Here is a 20,241-nt window from a genome sequence, read left to right as displayed (position 1 = left end):
TCAGTCCCAGCCAGCCTGAGCAGCCCCCTGGCAGCTGCCGCCCACAGCGAGCTGCCCTTCGCCACCGCCACCGACCCCTACGCACCCGCCTCCCTGCATGGCCACCTGCACCAGGGAGGCCCTGAGCCCTGGCACCATGCCCACCACCACCACCACCACCACCACCACCCCTACATTGGGACACAGAGCACTGCCTACCCTCGCCCCGCTGCCATGCACGAGGTCTACGGGCCCCACTTTGACCCCCGCTATGGCTCCCTCCTGGTGCCCACTGCCTCCGTCCGCCCTCATCGCCTCACACCTGCCTCCGTGTCCACTCCAGTCAGTCCACCCTGTGAACTGGGCAAGAGCGAAGCGGGTGCTGCTGCAGCCTGGACGACACCAGGCCCCTTCCCCAACGCATCAGGGGACATGGCACAGAGCATCAGCCTCAATGTTGACACAGGTAACGAGCTACCCTCGGTCCCTACAAGTTCCCTGAGTTGGCTGCACCCCTGCTCCCTGACTCCACGCCATCCACAGTAGTAGGGCAGGACCACCCCGGGGGCGTGGCTGGGGTGCTGCTGGGAGGGAATAAATTGGGGGTGGAGGCCCCATGCACAACACCTGAGCTCTGTCCTGAGTGCTCTTCTTGGGGCTTTTAGGCCAGCAAGTTTTAATTTTGTGATGCCTGCAAACATGCCCTGAGGGTACAGGTTGCTTTGAGGTACTCTTGTCTGGGCACTGGTCCTGCTTCTACACTGAGCAGCAAGAGCTGGGAGCAGGATGAAGCAGCCCTAAAGGTCACTGCTTGGCCCCCTCTGCATGCTGCCCTGAGGGCAGCCACAGCAGAGCAGGTAATTTTTAGACCCCATGCAGGTTCATGAACTATCTCCTTTCCTTATTTACTTTTTCCTTCCAGTTTTTGAGATGAAAGCACAATTGCATTTGCTGAGCAAAAAGGGCAATGGGGTAGTGCCTGGTGGGGTGTCTGGAACCAAGGCTGTGTGACTGTAGCGGTGATAAATTCAGGGACACAGGCAGTTAGTAGTGGCAGATCCTGAATCAGTGGTTGTGAAGGCAAGGAAAGCCTGCTCCATGCTGGTTTTGTTATCACAGCGCCTAATGGATCCTTTCGGTGTCCTCATTTACAGCAGGAGGGATGTGTGCCAGGCTCCAGTCTGCCAGGCTCCAGTCTGGCTTGGGCTCTTCTCCTTGCTTCACAGCCTTCCTGGGGCTCTAGAGACCCCATGCTTTAGACTGATCTCAGCTGGCAGAAATGCAATTTGTTCTCCTTTGTCCTTAAACACCTGTACCTATTTTTCTTCTTCCCTTTTTTTTTTTTCTTCTCTCCATTCTCAGGTTTGCAGACTCAGGATAAAAGCAAGGATCTGTACTGGTTTTAGAGCTGTCCTTCACTCTTCTTCCCCTGGCTATCCCCTGTAGCTCTCTGCCTGTTAGACATGGTGGCATTCAGAGCTGAAATCGGGTCAGTTTGTAACAACTTCTGATCTTGGTTTGCAGCTCGTCGTTACTCCTTCTGTGGTGGATCCCTTCTGAGCTGATGTGCTGACTCAAAGACTCTCAGATTCCCCCCTGCCCTTTTCCAAGCCCACCGTGGCCCCACAGTTCGGGTAAAGACAACGGGATTTAAAAGGACCTGGTATTGCAAGGGCAATACTTTAGACTTATTTTGGAAAGGAAAATCCTTCTGATGCAAGAGGAGAACCAAAGACATTGAACTTCTATTTAAGCAGACCCCTCACCGAGACCTGCAGTCAGACTACTCTAAAAGAGTCAAATGACATCATGGATGATGATGCAAAACCACTGGCTTTCATACAAGGGGCTGAGAAAATTGTGGGTTGTTTTTTTTTTTAGTGGTGTGAATATTTTTTATGGCCGTGAAAGTTATTTCTTGAATGCAAACATGGGAAAACTACTTAGCAGTTTTGAACTGGACTTTTACTTTCCTTTACATAAAAGTAAAAGGAGAAGAAACTGGAACTCACGAACATTTTCAGACTATCAAGGAACTGGTCAGATTTTTCAGCTTTGTGGTTGTGAGTGGCACGTGTCTGACTGGGGCCACCTGCCCTGGGCTTATGGATATGCAGCTGTTCTGCTCACAACTGCTCAAATCCCAGAAAGATGAAAACCAAGGTGGCACTTCTTAGAGTTTGGCACAACATTTACAATGGATATATAACAGCTGTTTGGTGGGGAGGGGAGGGGGTGCTGTGTTTGGGATTTTTGTTTGTTTGTTTTGGTTTGGGCTTTTTTGTTGGGTTTTTTTGTTTGTTTTTTTGGTTTTTTTTTACAATAAACATTTTCTGGTGAAAGTAAAGCCCTCTTAAAGCAGGGGGAGAATGCAATCTGGAGAAGAATGGCTCGTCTTCAACCCAGCAGTCTTTAAGGGGAACACCAGAGAGAAAAGCATGTGATGGACAACAGGTCTGAGTCGCCTCTAACACTTCTCTTTGTCTACTTGTTGATGTCATTTTGTCACTTTAGTAGTTGTTTTGTTTTGCCTTTTTTTTTTTTTTTTGAAAGGGGGAATAAGATAGCTATTTAACAGTAGGAAAGCTATATTAAAGGTATCTCCTTCTTTCACCCCGTGTAACTTTTATGCAGAATTAAGCTACATAAAAGAAATGAGGCAAACTGGAAAATTCAGGATGAAAAAAAAAAAAGGATCTCTCACATGGATGAAGTGAGTTATTATTTTGTTTTAAAGATAAATAGAAATCCTGGCAGTTGAAAATATTTTCTTAGTGAGTAAAATATACAGCAATAAATACAAAATATAAGAAAATATGAGACTATAGCAGTGCTACATTTTAGTGTGTAGTGTATCTGTAAGATCAGCCAAAAAAAGGGGGGCTACTCCGTAATAGCAGAATATTTCCCCATGAAGCTGCTAGAAAAGAGGACTGTAGCATTTAGCGTTGCTATTGCACAGGTAAATTGAAATATTATTATCGAGTGACAAACAATTAATGAAACATTGCAGAAATAGCAATTACCCTATACTTAAAAGCTGACTTCTTAGCGGCAGAACATCTGATTGAAATACTATTGTGTTGAGGGTTTTTCTGTTTTGTTTTTTTTTTCTTAATGTAATGTCTTCAAGGTGACAAAGTTCAAAGCATATAAGAGGAGAGTCCTAATACTACCCCTCTGAAACTAGGAAGAGCAGTAAAAAATGGACTTTTATGCTGTGATGAGAATTTTTGCCTTCCAACCTCTTACATAAGCTGGCATAATGTTCACTACCTGTCAGAAGTGGAGTTATGAATAACCCAAATTTGCTTCTCCTAGATTTCAGCTTGAGGATAACTCAGTTTCTGGGAAAGACTAGGACCTAATAGAAAGAATATGATAAAGCAGTGTGAGTACATACTGTGAGAAGCTGACAAGGAACAATGTGTTTAGAGCATCCCTGGCCAGAGTTTGGCAAATGGCAGGAGGGGACTTCCCTTGATTTCTTCAGCCAGACATACCCCTGAGCATTTTGCCCTCACCCTCCAAATAGCCAGAGCCCAGAAAAGCTACAAAGGGTAAGGGAAGGACCCCAGAATTTATATTACTGGTTAAATCAAAAACATTCTGAGGTATCTATCAAGGAAGAAAGCATCAGGACTTTGCAGGAGGAAAGTAACTAAAAATGGTGTTTATTGCTGCAGAGATTTGAAGTTAACAGGATCATTCTGTGAGCATTTGCCTGAGTGTTTTTTCAGGCTGTTTTTAAAGGGTTTTTTTAACAAAAAGATACGTCTGACTCTGTCATTGGTTGTGTTTCACCACAGTTATTTCTTTTTTCCTTTCCCTTCCCCCTCCCTTTCCCCTGCAATTCTAAATGAGTAGGGCTGAGCAAAGCAGCCCAAATACATTTTGAAATATTCATGTAAGCATAAACCAGTCGTTTACTACATTGGCATTTACAACACATTTTGACCCTGACCATTTTCAACCATGAAAATTTGTGCAATGAATACATGAATATTGGTTTTGACATTTGTTCTCTGGGTACTGTTTTTTACTGTTGTAGCATGAAAGCACCCAAACACCAAAGCCAAGGTCGTGCCTCAAAGAGTTAGGTGTGCAAACAACTTTTTAAAATGCTCCTACACTGGATGGACTGCAGTCTGAAAGCGTACATGTCCTATTTTGGTTAATCCTTGCAGTTTTGCTCACTCTGACTCCTGGAGAACTGCTCACAGCACCTACATTTAAGACCTGATCATGAGCCTTTGCAGGACTGGAACCACAGCTCCTGATGCAGTAACAGTGCAAATGACTCCTGTGCCATTTTGGAAGTCTGTTTTATTCCTCTTTATATCATAGGTTATTACTTCCTTAATCATGAATGCTTGCAGGAAATCTGGAAATACAAAAGAAACCCTTCTTATATGTTATGTATGTATTACCTGTCACATGCTTGTTACAAACCGAAAGAGCAGGGCTGTGAGTTCCCATCTCTGCAGCCTGAAGAGCAGATACTCCTGCTGTCCCCTTCCGAGTGTCATGCAGAGGTTAGCACTGGCTTGTGCTCTGTAGCTGCCCACCTGACAAACAGACTAGATCGGCTGGGACAGACAGACACAGCTCCCAGCCTGTTCATGCAAAATCCAGCGAAGGAGGCAGAGGGACAGGAACTGCTGCAGAGTATGGTGGTGCTGGACATGGTGAGAGTATCTGCTGCTGCCCAGTTGCAAGAGTATCCTCTCTACAAGGAGTTTGCAAAACAAGCTCTGGACATAATTCACCACAGATATTTATTTCCCTTTCTGAAAATAACTGAAAATTAGCAAAGCATGAAGGAATACTGTTTTAATGAACACTTTGAAGGGTTAAAAGGGATCTGTCGAGAGAAGAATGGAGGTGGGATAGGACTTTGTGGTTGCAGTCTCCACTTTATTTTAGAGGTTTTTTGCTTCAGTAGAGCCACAGTTGCAAGAATGCAGCATAAAACTCTTAAACACATATATGTTTCCCCATACTTACAGCCTAATGTTGGAGAGCTTTAGGGTGACGTTTCTTACTTCCCATCTCCTCTTCCAGTGTTTTTAGCATAGAAGCCCCCAGCAGAGGAGAAGAAGGGGAGAAGACAGAGGGTGAAAGAGAGTCTGAATAATCCCTTGCACCTCCCCCGGACTGTGTGTTGCCCGTTTCTGGGGAAATGTATCTGCCCTGTCTCCTCCTTGGGTCGGGAGCTGCCGATCCTTCTCGCCTTCCCTTTGAAGTCCTATTTAGGTTCACAACAAGCTCTAGCTAGGGCTTAAAGGTTGTCCCTTCTTGGAAGGGAGGAAAATGCTGCTGGTGGCTGTGAATGCATCTTAACTGGCAGTCGTTGTGTGTCTTTTTCTGGGCAAGTGTTGTAATTAACGTGCCCTTTTGATTACAGAAGGCTGAGCCAGCTCCTGTCGGGGATTGTGGTGTCCTGGCCGTTTTCCTGGGCCTGCCACCCAGAGGAGCAGTTGCAGCAGGGAAAGGAGAGAGACTTATGATTATTTGGGGCTGTGAGGTATTGGTTTTGTAGGATAGGCAATTTTGCATAGGGAATTGTGAATAGAGATTAAAAAAAAAAAAAAAAGAAGAAGAAGAAAAAGGAAAAAGAAAAATGCAAAAGAGAAAAAAGAAGTAAGGAAAAAGAAAAGAAGAAGAAGAAGAAAAGCAAGAGCAAAGCAAAGCAGAAAAGAAAAGAAAAGAAAAAAGAGAAAAAAGAAAAGAAAGGAGAAAAAAGAAAAGAAAAGAAAAGAAAAGAAAAGAAAAGAAAAGAAAAGAAAAGAAAAGAAAAGAAAAGAAAAGAAAAGAAAAGAAAAGAAACAACCCCCAAAACAAAACAACAACAACAACAACAACAACAAACCAAACACACACCCTTCCAAAACAAAAGCCACCAAACCATAATTAATAATTTCAGGCCTTGAAAACCTTAAAAGTCTTTCCCAATCTACAATTCTTTGATTCTATAAAGAAGATTTCAATCAAAATTACTAAATAATATTCTGAAAGATATGATAAGTTTGCATTTGAAGTCATAATAACTATACCTATTTTAAAACACCAATAGTATAGTTGTGTTTCATATAAAAAGTGTGAGCTTAGCTTTTGTAACGACATCCCCTACAGAGCTGAACAGAGGTGCTTACTTAAAAAAAACTCCCAATTCTTTAAATAGAGATTTTGAGCAAGATAAGTGAGAAGTTAAATAATATTTTAGAAAGATCAGAAGTACACACAAAAGCACTGCCAGTCTTAAAAGGATCCAAAAACGTAGTATTCAGAAGCATATGGTAAAATGAAAAATTTTATGTAACTAATGGTATGACTACTCAGAGCTCACAGATTTTTGGTTTTTCTTCCAAAGTATTTCATTGCTCTCAGATGTAGATACTTGTACTATTTTACTCTTGAGTTTTTGCCTGTCACAGATGAAACATGCACGACTAGTTATATGAATTATTAAGGATTTGTGACATCTCATAGTATCTGGAATTCTTCCCTGGGAATTGAAAAATACTAAATCTATACTATTTGAGGAATTAATTTCTTAAAAAAACACAGAGCACTTATTACTTCTGTGCATTTTGTCATTCAAGGAGTACAACTGCACCCAATATCTTATGGAAAAGAAACAAAAGGCTGTTGACATCGAACAAAACTGACAGAATGCTCTTCACAAAAGATACTGACAATGTGTTTGACTTTCTTATGTTTCAATATAGTTGCTATATAATCTTTCTATAGAAACTAGTTCCCTGAATCTATTTGGAAAGCTCATATGAATGAGTGTAGGTATACAGGACACTTATCACAATTACTAACAGACTGCTCAGAAACTAGGGAAATCTCTATGGTATATTGTATATTCTGCCATTTATGAACAAACATGTCCACAAAGCATCCATTTGTTCTGTCTGAAAAAAATCACAGTAACTCTTCACTAGACATTATAGTCCAATATAACCACAAATGAATAAATTAATCTAATTAGCTAATATTTTCTCTATTCACAGTGGATAGTTCTACTGTGTAGATGGCCAATTTATAAATGATCACTGTCTTTCCAGCTTCAAAGAGAAAGCATTGATTAGCAAATCACTCAGTAAAAGCCTTTTCAATGTTACATGGGAAAGGCTTTATTTCTATTCCTCACTGTCCCTTGAGAATAATAAGTATGAATGATGTCTCATGTCACTCAGTATAAACACAATGACTGCTGTGTATACCTGCTATGTGAATTAAATATTACTATATGCAACGTTTCAGATATGAATGCTATACCAAAGTGGTTAAACATACGGCTTCAAGGAAGAGAAATTTAAATAAATACAATAAAAGAGGAAATAAAATAAAAAAGGAAAATATCTTACAGAAAAAGCAGAGCAGTTTGTCTACAGCTTACACTTGTTCAATGCTGAATCTGACATGGTTTTGAAAAACCCTGAGAAAACAATTATGCAGTCATAGGGTACAGGTTGTAATAGATAACTATCTGAATATTGGACTTGCTGTTTTGAAATCAAACTCAGAATCAGTAACCTGGATCACAGACAGGCAAGTTTAAGGCAAGAGCATTTAGGAAAGTAGACAGAAAACACAGCTACGAGTGGCAATACAAACTATTCCAGTGCAACTCAGGGACAGGCAAGAACAATAAAAGACCAACATAGCAAATTGGATTTTTCTTCAACCACAATGAGGAAAAAGCAGTACAGAAAGAACCAATCAAAACAAAAAGACACAAACATAGCCAAAATAAAATAGGTCATATTACTGAAGATGATTGCAAAACAAAACAAAGGCTTACATGGGTCACCTCTGAAATAGCAGGGCAAACATAAAGAGTCAAAGGTAAGAGAGAATTATGAGAAAAAACAAAAGTAGTGTTTTCCAGATACTTGGTCCAGAGGGGGAAAAAAATCAATCACAAAGTCTCTACAAGAGAGAAGTTTAATCCCTTTATTCCCTTAAAGGGTCAGCTTTGTTCAGGTGAGTAGAAAAATTGTAACAGCCTAAGACTGGGGAGGGAGAAATTACATGTTATCAAACTTACTGGCCTTCATGACTTTTCTCAGAAAAAAAAGAGTGATCTGAAGAAATTCCAAAGCCGCAAGTGGTAATATTTGATAATAGAGTAAATTAGTGAAGAAGTATTAGAGAAAGAGTGAGAAGATTAGAAGAAAGTCAAACTGTCACTGTCTGTAAAAGGAGAAGTAATATGAGAGGAAAACGGAGTCCAGAGAACTTCATACGCTGGAGAAGTATCAGGGGGCAAAAAATCATTAGAAATACTATTGGTCATCACCAGAGAATCAGCAGAGAATGAGGAGCTGACTGGCAACCAACCTCCATTTTTCAAATGCAATTAATTATCAACGTTTTTTCTACACCGTAACAGGCCTCATTATTAGTGGAGGCAGCAGATGCCATACACTTTCACATCCATGCAACTTATGTCTTGCACAACATTCTCAGAAATAATACAAGGAGACAGTCTAGGAGAAAACAGTCAGTGAAACATTGGGTAAACACATTGAAAAAAATAGCTATAAACTATTTGCGATTTAAAAATAGTTCTATTTTGTTCAAATGGACAGATGTGCCATCAGTCCTGTGTCTGCTCCTGTGTTCGATGCTGCTCAATCTTTACATGAATTACTATAAGAGGCTGTTAATGGACACTAATCACTTTAGCAGGATAAAAATATGTAACGTTTTTTAAACACAGACACTCCAAATCTGGAAATGTACACTTGAGAACACACAAGAATTAAAACTGGCCTGGACAAAAATAACTAGTCAGGATGACCTCTCCCTGACTAATATAAAATACTCAAGTACCATTCTAAGTGAAGGTGAAATTTTGTTCTCCAGATGGAGTTAATTCATGATCAAGCCTTTTTACATTCCCATGCTCTCTTCAACACAGAGCTGAATCTTGGCAAATCTGGAAGCATCTCAACACTTTCTTTGTTATTTCATATAAATATATAAATTTATCTTTGTTTTAACAATTTCCTGCAAACTACTGCTAGTACAAGGAGACAGTTAATGCTGTATGTTGGTGCACTTTGAGCCGGTTCTGGCACTCTGGACTACCCTCCATCATTTGTCCATTGTTTAGAAACTAGTCAGACACAGAGTAATGTGCTTTCACTGCTTTCCACGCAAGTATTTGATAGGGGTACCAAAGAAGACTGCTGCACATAGTTTATTACTGGTGTCAGAAAGTCATTCAGAAAAGGAAATTGAAGACTTAAATATAAAGTAAATAGAAAGTATTTTCTCCCTAGAGTAACACCTAGCTGAAGAACTGAAGGCAGATATTTGAGTTTTTAAAGAACAGACCTTAGCTGTGGTCACACTATAAGTTTTTGTAAAATGAAACTGGTGAGCCATGTGAGTCACAGCATAGACAAATTTAACCCATCAGCAAAAACCACGGTCCTCAATTAAGGCAAGAGAATATAGCTTCAAACAGTCAGTCATGACTTCCATTTGATGAAATCCAAAGGCTTTTTCTTCTGCAAAAACCCTGCCTTCAAATAGACCTGTACGCATGTCTGATGATGCAGTTTATTACTTTGGCTTTTGTTCATAACTATCTATAAACAAAGACTAGTGACTCCTAGTAAATGACTGCTCAAGAGCTAAGATCTGAGTGCAAGCAAACACCACCTTAGAGACAGCAATTGTACAAAGCAAGTACCATATGGAAACCTCTGGAAATACTTGTAGCAATGGATCGCAACGACTGGAAGAAAATCCAAATAACAACAACAACAAAAACAAACAAACAAACAAGCAAACAAACAAACAAAATAACAACAACAACAAAAACACACCACCAGCAGAGAGAAATAGACTACACATTTCCAAACTACCTATGAAGATCTTGCAGTTTTTGGTATAAAATCTTTATGAATGCTGTCTCAAATGTCACACTGCAAGCTACCCTAAGAACGAAAATACAATCTTATGGGCCTGAAGTACTTCAGGGAGAATTAACACACCTAAGTACAATTAGCTCTTTCAGCCAAAAGAATACAATAACATGAACCACTGCTGATATATCAGACTTTCAATATTTTACCAGAGAACTCACAAGATGTAGTTTCACTCAAAAGAAATTATTCAAGCTAATGTAATTACCACAAAAATAAAATAAATCTTATCCTTCAGCATTACAGGTTTGGCCTCCATCATTCTATCTGAAGCTGCTACTTTTATCTCACTGTACAAATAATTACACTAGAACTTTCATTGCTTTTAAGTTCCCTTATTTACTCAAGGGCCTTGAAAAAGTCTCATCCTTGGCTGATGAATACAATTATTTGTTGTGAAAACTAAGTAAATATTGCATACAAAGAAGTTGATGAATATCTCTTAGTGTATGTGTGCATATGAAGCACTCAGGCATCTGCAGTCATTAGACTCACAGAATGGTGCTGACAGAGGCAGTGACAGAATCTCTCTGTGCCAGCCTGCGGAAAACATCACTACAACACAGAAGCTCTTTCCTCACTAACTCATTAAAAGTTACCTTGTGAAGCCTATTAAGCAGAGTAGAGGAACCTTTCATCCTCAACATGACTGAAATTCTAGCTCTGCAACTACTCTAGTCTCAGTGAAAACTAAAAATTATTGAAACTAACAAGTGCTTTCCAGGATAATAATAAAAGGTCTCTCTGTTTGCAATGGTATATATACCACTTCTCATAGTATATTCTCATTTCAAGCCCAATCATTTCCAAGAGGTGAGGCACACCATCATGCTGGATGAGGTTCAAAGTGGAAGGAAAACCTATCAGCTTTCTTTGGGTTATGAGTGCTGGCTGCATGCTGGAGCCAGCACTGCTGCAGGGACACAGAAAGCTACCTGAAAAGGGGCAGAAAACACTTCTGCTTGGGCCCCTCATTTCTCAGTCATTCAGGGCTCCTGAGCCCCTTGCTGAAGAGAGGAGAGACAAAGGAGACCAGAAATAAAGGTAAGCACGATGCATGGGGAAAAATCCAGGTGGCTAGGGAATGGACCAACAGATCTTCTAAATCATCCTTACTGCAAGTTCAGCCAGTGATTTGTGCTACTGCTTACCGCAGGTTGTTGTGTACTTTCACAACTTCAGAGACTGTACAGAGCAGTTTTAAGTATCTGTATGAATAAATTACAAAATTAACAAATAAACACAATAATCTGTAGATTTTAATACCCTATCACAACTAAAATGAATACATTTTGCAAGAAGGATTAAAAATGTTCTCTGACAAGACTGAAAATTTACTTATCTTTTCAAAAATTAACTAAAAACCAGAGAAAGAGGTGGGTGTATGAGTGTTTATGCGTGTGCATGCATTCTATGTGTGCATATATTTGTGATGTTCTACTGTATTCTGAAATTTGCTTCCCCAAGATATTTGAAATAATGAAATTAAATGGCCAGTAGAGATGTCCAGAAAGATACTTCCAAGATAATACACTTGTGTTTGCAGAAATGACCATGAAGGCAGAGAAACTACTTGATCCTTATCAAATCAAGCTATTTGGAATAAACAAAGCCATGACATATTTCACATATGTTCTTAAATTCAAGTCTGTAAAAAAGACATTTTGGGGAAAAAAAAAAACCAAACAAACAAAGAATAAATTCTTGGGTGGCCTCATATATGCCACTTTGTATCTCTGAGGTATGACTGCAGTATGAATTGATGACAGCTTTAATTTCACTTGAGAAGGGAGCTACTGTGGTGACAAATTAACCAGAAGAACCTCAGCTCTGTTCAGAGACTCCACAAGGGTGGTACCTCTGTTCCTTTCTTTACCAAAGGAAGCTTCATGGCAGTTCATGTGCATTTTGTCTTCCCTAAAAATACCACCACCAGCTTTGTTGTGCATCTTCACTTGCACATCTAAATGCTGAGGGTGATTGCCAGGGCCCCAAATAGCTTTCAGAATCATCATTATTTGGGCTTCCCAAACAACTCATGTGGCATGTGGTAGAAACAAACATAATTTCCCTACAAGAAATCTGCTATGTAGGAGGGAGAGAATGATAGAATCAAAGCACAGGAAGAATCATCACCATTTAAACATGCAGATGGTACAACAAAATTCTTCCCTGCAGAAGCAGTGAGCAAAGAATTTACTGTAGAGTAGCAGGCAGACGTGCAAAGTCTGTTTTCCAAGTACTCTGACTTCCACTTAAGTATCTGAATCAAGAACAACTGTGCCTACCCCAGCAATTATTTGAATGAAGACAGCTTTCAATCTAACAATTCCTTTATGACTATCAGTCAATGAAATTATATATATATTAAAAAAAAAAAAAAGGCTGAAAACAGTTTTGGAAACTGAACTTTATGAAATTTTAGGAAAGTCTGTTATGTGAAAACATATTTCACGTTATTTTTGCTGTGTACTTAGCTCCGTACATCGCCAAAATTTCTTAAATACTAACCAAAAAAAAAAAATGCAACAGATCTGTAAAAGATTCCCTTTCGTCATTAAAAAAAATAAAATCAGGTTTTATGTTAAATGTACTTTAAGTAAAATAAATAAGCTTTGTTTCATAATGATTGCACTGGTAATCTAACCTGAACAGCACTCTGTATGTGGATGAAAAAACACTGACCTATCTACAACTTTTCAAACTTTAAAGTCAGAAAATAGCAGTTCCAGTTGGTGATTCAGGTCCAGCTTGAGAGGGTGGTGTAAAATCAGTGAATAATCATCACATTAGTCATCCCAATCCTGTTAGAGTTCAGTCTTATGAAATCCAGAGGCAAAAGTCTGCATGACCAACCAATAATTTTCATACTTCATGTTAGTCTGTCAAGATACTTTAAACAGCTTTGGTAGAGAATCTGGCACATCAGAATTTTATGGAAGAAAGAAAAGTACACTTAAAACATGTATTTTGCATTGGATTTTGAATTTAAATCATTGTCAGGATAGCAGATCACTATCTCAACATGGCAGGGCTAATTTTAATATGACTCCCAGTACAAGGTAGAGTCCTCCATGAAATCAGATGCTCTACAATAAACAAAGAGTTTCTGAGCAACATAATAAGCTCATTTCATTTTCCAGTCTCCTCTTCAAATTTTTGAGGTCAGTTCATTTTAGATGAATAACTCTTTTGGAGTCCATGAAAATGTCCATTTCTGAATGACTGAGGGATCAGATTAAAATGTATTACTTCCTAGCAGAAAGTTCTAACACAAATCAAGGCTGAAAAAAAAAGGTAGAATCAAGGATAACAGTCTTCTCTGCATTTTCTTTGAAAAACTTAAAAGTAAGGAAGAATATTCTCACAGAGGCTTCTCTGTTTGCAGTGCTTATGGAAATAGTGTGGCAACTGGGAAAGAAAGGAGGATTTTTATCCTTTATCACCCTATGAGAAGGGCGACTCCAAAGAGATGCACAGAAAGAGAGTTTTGCTGGAGAAAGAGGAGAAATTGTCAAGCTACCTGTAGCTACTACTAGATATTTATCAGTCAAAATAGACAGCAGATGCTGGCAGAAGTTTGAGACGTGTTGCTTCCGTACATGGTTTGGTGACGAATGTGGCAGCATTAGGTTTATTGCTGTAGTATGTGATCCAAAGGTTCTTTTCCACCCTAAATAACTTTATTATTCTATCCAGGTAAAACTTAAAATGCTCTATTTACCTTATGTGCTCTATTGGGCTTCACGTACCATTATGACTGACAGCTTTCAACAATCTTTGGAGAGACTTTTTACCTTAATTCAGAATGAAATGTTGTCCATCACTGTTTGAAAGCTGGGACAAACACTTCCAAAGAAAAATTAAGTCTTACATTAGGCTTCTAAGCACCTATCACTCATTTCATCTTCATCAGTGGTTTCTATTAATTTGTCAGCAAAAAGAATCATAGAAGTCATTGCACATTAAAAACTTGCCAACTGCCTTCTCATCTCTCTGTGAGGTGCCTGCCTTCTCCTGTACGTGTGTGCACATATGAATTCAGGAAGTTACATGAATTACTGAGTGTTCACAACTTCAACTCTAATTGTTTCAGGGACAATGTTAGCTTCAGTTAACATTGTTACCTGTTCTACCTCCAAGCAGTTAAACAAAACTGAGGTTTTTTTCTACAAAAGACAGATACTATAATGTCAGGTCACAGATGAAAACTGACACTATGGAAACTGACAGAAAGGCCTAACAAACCAAGAAGCTCTCATTCAGATTACTGTTTAGCAGATACTGAAAGACCCTTATATAGCTTAGTCAGGCTAAATGGCAGTAATTTAGGCACAAATGTCACTGTCCAAAAATGACACATTTTTTCCAGCCATTCAGCCACAGCTTCTCTTACAAGCTGTACAAACACCTTGTTACATAAATAATTTCCAGAAGCACTCAAAACCAGTAATTTGATGCAAGACTCACAATATTCATTTCTCATTTCTATCTCAAAAACTATGCCTATAACAGCAAATAAATTTTCTCAGTCTGCCTATTAGGCAGGAAACCTACTTCTATCCCTCAACTTTCCAAAATGGTCTCTCCCTTGAACAGTTCATCAGAAAGACAAATGAACTGATTAGTCACTGCATAGGGATAGATGTAGAGTAATTTCACAAAATTGTAGCTGATCTCTAGTCACGCTCATTTCTCCTTCGCTGTAATTAAAGGAGCTAAAACCATGTGGACAGACACAAAAAAAGACATTAAAAACACATTAAGACCTTCACCTTACCCAAAGTGGACTAAGGTACAGTAAAATGAGTGTAGGATGAAATCTTGCAATGATGAACAGCAGCTTCAGCTTCTTTCCTCAGATCTACTATTAACAGGCATTTGCCTCAAAGCACAGGAGAGTAACCTCTTACTTGTTTTTCACTGAATGAAAAAATTCTGTGCACTGAAGGTAATCTCTTCAGCATTCTGCAGCACAGAATGGCCAAATACAGTGAACAGTGGCTGCACCATGATTGTAAAATTTTAATTCTGTAAAGATTTTGTGTCTACTGAACAGCCTGTGATAAATCTGATTTTGAAAAAGTGAGGGTTTTCCAATGTTAGAATCTTTCTTTACTCAGAAGACAAATGGGGAAAAGAAGTCTTCAAATCTCCCTAAAAAAGAGAGAGAGAAGAGGCAGAAGACATTACGTGAAAAACAAAGTGACCAATAACACATTATGGGCACTGGCTGAGGCCAAGTTCAAGGATTAACTTGTACTCAAGGATGAAAGAGCTCAAATTAAGGCAGTAAGTAAGGCTCTTGTATACCACTTACTTAGCCTTTTTAGAATGGAACAAAACAAATATGACAAATTTTTTAAAATGGTTATCAGAGAGAACTGGAAGACTGTACTTTTGCTGTATATTGCTGAAGACATTTAAATCTGTGTGAACATGATCTGTGGATATATGGATGTGTGTAATATCCTGGGGAAGAATTGGTGTGGCCTCTGTAGAGGGAAGCCATGTCTCAAAACCACAGAACTTCTTTGAAAGATCTGCTAAGGATCTGAATAAAGTAAATTTGATTGATTAGTCTACTTGGATTTCCAAAAGTTACTTGACAGGTCACTCAAATTAGTTTCTTGGGGAAGCCACAGAAGGCAGCAATGAATGAGTAGCTGGTTAAAAGATACAAAGCAAAGAAGGAATAAAAGTTTAGTTTTCACAGTGCAGAGAGGTCATAAGTAAATCTAATGGTCAAGAGCTGGTGAGCTCCAATGAGTCAGCTGAGATAAGAAATAAGGTGGCACTAGTTGGTTGGGATTTTTTATAACCAAAGTTCTTCATAATAGTAAGTCTCTGCCCAGCTACATGACAACTCTACTGAGATTAGGTGACAGGGTATTAAATGGCAGTTAAAAACCCATATAAATAAATATAAAATTACCAATATTGAACACAATCCTAATTTCATGTATTAAACAGACTAAGTTGCCTATTATCATAGGCAAGGAAATCTTGAGATCTAGACAGTAGTTACACAAATCATCAAGTCTGTGACAAGTAAAAAAAAAAAAAACAAAAAGCAACTCAAGCACCAACAGCTGTTAAGAAGTATTAAGCATTGTCCTAAGTATAAATGCATTGTGTGAACATCTCCATCTAGTTTATCTCCACCTACTCAGAACTCTGTTGGACGCACTGCTGGGAAACCTTCTCTAACTGACCATGCTAAAGCAGGGAGTTTGGACTAGATGATCTTAACAGGTCAGTGCCAACTTCATCCTTTCTGTGTTAAATCTTGAGCCCTGCAGGCAAATTCACTGTTCTGATATGAGGAGCAGAGCTGAAGGTTCAGATTTAGCTTCAGATTTCTGAAGGCTGAGAGACTACTCTAGGTACATATCTAAGGATAAATATTTTTACACTCCTTTCTAGGTATGTGCTTCTTGCTATGGACGGAGACAGGATACGGGCCCAAATATACCTTTGATGTGACCCAGCAACACCATTCTTACAGTATAAAGACTCAAATAATTTAGAGTGGCCAGCACATTTTAAGCTGTACTGCAAACATATGTATGCATTTGTGTGTAGATTCTGAAATGGCTGAAAGTTCTGAACACAGTGTTTCCAAACAAATTATCTCTACAAGCAGAATGAAAAAGGTATCCATGCTATATTTAGGGTTGATTCTCACTGAAAGGTGAATTTAAGATTACTTTAAACACAATAGCACACATATACAGCACATTACACACTCATCTCCAAGAGCAACAGCTGCGCTTAGGTACATTTTACATTTGCCAGACATTTAAGGATGTAGGAGAGCACAACAGCCCCCAAAACGAATTTGATTTCAATTTGAGATAAGAATGTGACTAGGATAATTTGGCTGGTCCTTTGGTGATGTCAACAGATCAATACTGAATTCAATCCTACCAACAAGAGGACACCAAAAATCAATGCAGTTATTCTAAAGATAACTGGGAAGAACTCTCCTGTGTCATCAAGGCAGCTCCTGGTAACATGGGCAACCATGTCATACAGACTCTTACACTAAATTATCACATACCAATTTTAGGCACATTTCTCATCTGTCTTACTCATATTTAAAAGGTTGTTACGGAACTACAGATGGTTAGATACTTTTTGTCTAAATTACAATTTTTACTGTGATCATGGTCAAGGTACTTCTCTCCTCCTTTGCATGCATGAAGAGCCCTTAAATTTAAGTGAATTATTCTAGCTCACAGGTGTGGATCTCTGCTGGGGAACTATCATAACCTTTTCCAGGCACCATATGTTGGATTAAAGAAACCCAGTTCCTTCCTTTACAGTATATTTTCAGATGAAATATTTACAAATAAATTTAAAGGATATTTTTCATAATACTTATGAAGACAAGCCTTTTATGTTGCTGTTGCAATAATTTGCCGCAGCTGCAACCATTATGCTGGATGGACAAAAAATGAGAACAAATCAAGTGCCATAACTCACAGACCCATGAAATTTTCAAGTGCCATGTAAAAAAAAATAAAATATTACTTTTCTTTTTTATTGACAGAGTGACTGGAGCTGAATCCTTCTACATTCAGGAATCATTACATTTATACACCTAATCCAAATTCCAAAAATGGGAGAAGGAAGATACCTGTCTGCATACTGAAACATCAAAATTTCTATCAGCTTTCCGACTCGTGCACCACCTATATTATTTGGCACTTACTGCAATGAGACAGGTGTTAAATGACAAGTTTTGCAGCTTCTAAAGTTGTAACCATTAAATACAGTGGAGATTATTTCTTCTTCTTTCCATAAAGGTAGAGTGCATTCAATGGAAAGCACTTGGAGCTCAGGGGAATGAAGGTGAGAACAGCCTCAGACATCTTTAGCTAAAGGAACTAGGAGTCACCAAAAGAACAGAGGAAGAGATTCATCCTTGGTATAGGCAATACTGCGAGAATTCTGATTTTTCAGTTTCAGTTTGAGTGGAATAATGGCATAGAAGGGAACATTTTTATTAGCCATTTGCTTTTACAGATTTTTTTCCTCCCTCTCAAGAAAATTCATCAAAAGCTGGACAGAAACACACTGCACATTATTTCATCTTTCTTAGATTTTTTTCTGACATGCATGTTTGAGCAATACTCCTTTGGTTTGTTAGGCATCTTATTTAATACTTTAATTATTGATTTTGGCATAAGCTTTGGAGTATGCTGATTCAGTTTGCTGATGATAAAGCTGTGGAGGCATTGGCAGTACAGCAGAGAGCCATAATATCAGAAAGAAAAAGCCTGTACTTACTACATCGGGAGCAGGAGCAAGAGAAAAGGGATAAAATTTGGTTGCATTAACTGCATAGTCATGCATTACAGACAGATAATAAGAACTCTGCTATAAAATGTCATCAATAGCAAACAGAGAAGGAAAATGGAAAACATAGCCAGTCAGCCACAAACTACTAAGACAACAGTTGTGAAAAAGGCAAATGAGATCGTGTCCCATTCAATAGTGTTTATTTTTTTATTAGAAAAGCCTGAGATTTTTATAACTGGAGACAGTAGGCAAACACAACTTCTGCAACTTCCCTATGTTTCAACAGGGAAATATATCATATGAAAGCTGCATCGCTTTTGGTGTAACATGTCACAGTCCAAGCAAAAACCAAAGATAGAAGGTGAAAACAGTTAAAAGAGGGACCTGACTCAAAAGTCTCATAAGGCACCATGATACAAGAGATTAATGCACCTCATTCTTGCAGTCTGGTTACTTTGAGTCAAGAATGTCTTTACCACAAAACATAAAATGTGAAAGAGGTTGTAAATTTCAATTCAAAATTGTTGAAAACCTCCATGCTGTGAAATTGTCCCTTGTCCACATTATGTTGGTACTTCAATTACTCATTCTAACTCAAAACAAAGACGAATGACAATATATTTGTCATGGATGAAAATTCTGGAGTTTCTCAAATCTGACAACTAACTCAGATAAAAATATATGGATAAAACAAATTTCAACAGGTATAACTCTAAAGAATTAAATACAGTCTTCTAATAGCCACACGCCCTTTTGGTGACTAACACATCGCTATTATTCTATTTCAGCTCTGACTAGAGAGAAAACACAATAAAATAGTCTTACTAGATATTCAATACAGTTAAACATGGTTCATGTTTAAACAGGCTATCTGGTATATATTTATTGTGTTAACTGACACATAGCAAACATAACCAGTTCACAGAAAAGGAACTGACAGGAGAAAGAAAGTAAGGTTTATAGGGCTATTTATGTTAAGAATAAATTTCAACAGTTTTAATTTAGACAGTTGTTTTCAAGGGAAATATATCTAATATGATCTTTCCATCACAAATGATATTTGTGAAGTCATGTAGGAAAAGAACGTGAAGAGGTTAAAATATTTTGCTTTTGTTTTTTTTCTCCAAGACATACATGTGGCAAGAACAATAAAAATAGCCTAGTATAAATTAAACCACCTAAAATCATTATGTAGTAACATGAGCTAATGCTCTTTAGCTAGACAGTCTGAATATTCAATTGGTCAAACAGATACTGTTGCACTGAGGAGAGGTGGTTTGGGGTTTTTTTCTCATTTGACATTAACAATCCTCTGAAAACAAAAGATTATTCTCTTTATGCTACTGCTAATTAAACTAACTCTGTGAACAACTTTTTACAGTAATGAATAAAACTGCCTTTTTTACTCAGTTTTATTCCTGCTCCACCTACTTTTGAATACCTATCTATGAATTATGCATAGAGATGGGATTTGAATTTAAACTCAAAATGTAACTTATGTGTTTATTACAGAGGTAATACAAAGATGGGTTTCAATGGGTTTCACTTCTAAGAGAGCAAAAAACATGCTAGTGAATTTTAGGGTCTCCTTCATTGCAGATTTTCCATTATACAGTGACCCCATCTAGGACTGATTACTGATCTTAGCATTCATCAACTACAAATTTTAACTATTACCAGTTAGTTGCTGCTCTATAAGTATTTTTTGTTAAGACTAGACTTTACCTTCCTCTTTCAACTGAAGTTTATCCTCTGCCTGTTAATTGATAGACCAGTGAACAGTGTGGTCCACAAGCATTTGCAGCTTACCTTGAAAAAACTGCAAGGATTCCAGGGGGAAAAAAGGGAAGGGCGCAGGGGAGAAGAAAAAACCCACTTTTATTATGTTCCTTCATCTGATCACATGAAGTTCAAAGTCACTACACAAAATCATTAGTTATTTCCTAAATAATCATCAGTAACTATATCTTGAAGTGTTTCTTCCCATTAGAGAGTCAGTTTT

The 20,241-nt window shown here is 38.3% G+C and overlaps 1 protein-coding gene across 1 annotated transcript; it reads left to right on the top strand.

Moving 5' to 3' along the window:
* Positions 1-3: 3 nt before the first annotated feature.
* Positions 4-3,055, top strand: LOC114056027 (transcription cofactor vestigial-like protein 2; the record flags this gene model as incomplete). Its single annotated transcript, XM_027880833.1, has 2 exons — positions 4-445; positions 1,342-3,055. Coding segments are annotated over 2 exons (486 nt in total), but the record flags the coding sequence as incomplete, so codon positions are not given.
* Positions 3,056-20,241: the final 17,186 nt, after the last annotated feature.

The sequence above is a fragment of the Empidonax traillii genome, unplaced genomic scaffold, assembly GCF_003031625.1.
Source record: "Empidonax traillii isolate 1590-97213 ecotype Southwest subspecies unplaced genomic scaffold, ASM303162v1 scaffold75:size1520028, whole genome shotgun sequence".
NCBI lineage: Eukaryota > Metazoa > Chordata > Aves > Passeriformes > Tyrannidae > Empidonax > Empidonax traillii.
Note: the sequence above shows the minus strand (reverse complement) of the source record. Positions and strands in the feature narration are given on the sequence as shown.